General features: G+C 37.4%; 1 protein-coding gene across 1 annotated transcript; it reads right to left on the bottom strand.

Moving 5' to 3' along the window:
• Positions 1-19: 19 nt before the first annotated feature.
• Positions 20-2,892, bottom strand: LOC140321410 (cytosolic carboxypeptidase 2-like; the record flags this gene model as incomplete). Its single annotated transcript, XM_072398177.1, has 5 exons — positions 2,774-2,892; positions 2,130-2,230; positions 1,874-2,004; positions 392-458; positions 20-121 (listed from the first exon to the last, which is right to left on the bottom strand). Coding segments are annotated over exons 1-5 (465 nt in total), but the record flags the coding sequence as incomplete, so codon positions are not given.
• Positions 2,893-2,915: the final 23 nt, after the last annotated feature.

Raw genomic sequence — 2,915 nt, 5'->3', positions numbered from 1 at the left:
TTGTTATGGGCAGACTTACCACCACACTACTTTGTGACTTTGATTTGTGTTTGGAGCTACGTCTCTGATACATATTGTTCCTCTCCTTACGAGATCGTAAACGCTTCTTTTTCTGATAAAACTAGTGAAAAGCAGAGTGGATCAGAGTTTAGTTTTGATTAAATTTGCTTCACATCTTATAATGGGAGGAACTCCCAACATGAACTGAATAGAAGAAGATCTCATCTCAGACGGTCAAAGTGTCATTTTCAAAGGATTACACTTTTACATGCTTGTCCAATGACATTACTATTAGCATGGGCTAAACTCTTAAATGAGCTGGAAAAAAAGGGTGCATATAACTGGAATTTGCACAATACAAGAAAGATGAAAAAAGAACCTAACTTCTCACCTTTTCTGCAATGTTTAGCAAATGTGCTGGCAGTCCATCAGACTCAGAGCTATTTGATCCACCAGTGCTGAAAGAGACAGTGACAAATTAATGTTATCAAATATTGCAGTCTTTTAGATTGCGTTATGGCCGTGCACTAATTTATTACATCTCCCCAAGGCTGCGACATGACACTGGAGAGAATACACTTTCATCAGTAAAACTGGGTGATCCCGCAACCCTAGAATGGATTTCCTAAAAGTCATTAGCTAATGTTTTCAAATCTGGGCCAGACCTATTCCAAGTATGCTAGACCACCCAGTTTCACTGATGAAAGTGTATGCTCTGCAATACAATCTAAGTGTCATGACTCGGCAATGGGTAGTGACAGAGCAAAATCAAAGAGTTTTGTGGTGTCTGTAATAGCATAACCTAAAATACCCAGTAAACAGAAGAATGACAGGCCTAATACTCAACCAAAATGACATCACCACTTGCTTTCCAGCTGATGCAGGCATTTACCTTTTTTGATTGTGTGAATACGTGTTCCTCCTGCCAGATGCATTTGTTTCTCGCACATGCTCATACATCACTGCATAAGAGCTGCCGGGAGAAAATATTGCATGATAGGAGGAACATGTCCACTTAGTCAATCAAGTACCTGCATGGCTGGAGAGCAGGAAAGCAGCGGAATATCATGACTGCTCGAAAATAAAGTACAATGCTTCTTCTTTTACAGGACTAACTCTGTATTACTGCAATAGCCTTCTCCTGCTAATCTGTCCCTGTCCATGAGTAGTAAAGCTTAGAAACATCCTCTGTCAGATAGAGATTTTGGAGCATGAAAGCACAGCCCCCTCCTGATAACCTGTCCCTGTCCTAAAGTAGTAAAGCTTAGAACCATCTTTTTGTCGGCTAGAGATTTTGGAACATGAAAGCATAGCCAGCATGCTGTGCCCCCTACAACAGAATTATACCTCTTTTCCCTTACCATTACATCTAAAGGTGGTTAAATTTCCCCTATATGCTACTTTTACATTAGCTTTCAACTTGGATACAAGATATATTCTTGCGCCTCTATAGATGTACTTTAGATTTATTTCCCACATCAAAAGCCCTGCTCTAAGTGTACAGGAAAATTTCTCTGATCATTGTCACATGTTCCTCTGAGGAAGCCAGCCAAAATATATCGGGCTTAAGAGACTTAAGAAAACGTTGCTAACTGCATCAAGCATAGTATTTCAGCAGGATTTTTTTTTTTTTTTACAAGACTCTGCATATACATGCATACATGTAAATGTAGAGCTCAATAGATAGAAAGTTTAGTCTTGTATCCATACATACCTGTCCATATAATTGTGGGGCAAGGGACTATCTTTAACTGTTTTATAATACTTGGCGATAGATGTGATTGTCAGACGTCCACAAACTTTTGATTTTTTAGTTTATCAAATGTAGCTTGTTGATCGCTACAGTTTACAAACTAAAAAGTTTTATTCTTACCTTGATTCAATGTTCGACAGGGAAATGTCACTCAAATTGACGTCAGAATCAACATTTTTTCCAAGTTGTTTCAACTTCTCTTTTATTTCTTCCTCCACTATTGTCTGTAGCTCAGACAAACATGCCTTAAACTGAAAACAGAGGGCAGTCAATGCATGGAGATTCTTATATTTACACAGATATTATAACAAGGTCCAAAAAAGGATGATTTAACCAACTACAATACTTGTAAAAACCTATTGAGTGAAATGCTCACCTTGGTACTATCAGGATCACAATAGTCCAGTAGAGTGTCACAGAAGTGATGCCCCATCAATTTAAGATCCTTTGTTGTAAAATGAGTACTTTTTCTGTCCCCTATAAAATCAGAAAAGGCATATTAGATGTTTATTAAAGATTTTTAAAATGTTCCAGATTCTGACCTGGTATAGCACATATTAGTTCTGACCAGTGCCTTAGGGATAGAGTAACAGTGAGTTAGGGGGTAGGGGAAAGAATAGAACTTACACCTGAGTTAAAAAAAAATAGGCACGTTTAAATAAAAGTGACAAACACGTATCAGATGTAAGTAAAAAAAACAAAAAACTGTGCATTGGGGTTGATGGTGTGCTACAGATATAGATATATATATATATATATATATATATATTTTTTTTTTTTTTTTTTTTTTTTTAATAAGAAAATACATTTTACAGTTACCTACAATTCATTGCTTCAATGAATGACAGAGCTACACTGAACTTTGTGGTAGGAGCAGAGCGGCAGTGACATCCGTGGTTGGGCTGAGATATACTTAACCTGACATCAAATGCTGACCACTGCGGTAAATGACATTAAAATTGCTAATTTCTGTGACCAAGGACAAGGTAGTGCTGACCAATATAGTGGAAGAATACTCACCAAGTGTAGATCCACCAAAGGTAGACTCTATGGTGTAACTGTTTCTGATGCCATGGCGCCACATTACAATTCGTCCTGTACCTTCTTTACTTTTCTGCACTTTAAACTTACAGCCTTTAAAAAAGAACTATAAACAAGAAAC

The sequence above is a fragment of the Pyxicephalus adspersus genome, unplaced genomic scaffold (assembly GCF_032062135.1).
Source record: "Pyxicephalus adspersus unplaced genomic scaffold, UCB_Pads_2.0 Sca3484, whole genome shotgun sequence".
NCBI classification, from domain to species: Eukaryota; Metazoa; Chordata; class Amphibia; order Anura; family Pyxicephalidae; genus Pyxicephalus; species Pyxicephalus adspersus.
Note: the sequence above shows the minus strand (reverse complement) of the source record. Positions and strands in the feature narration are given on the sequence as shown.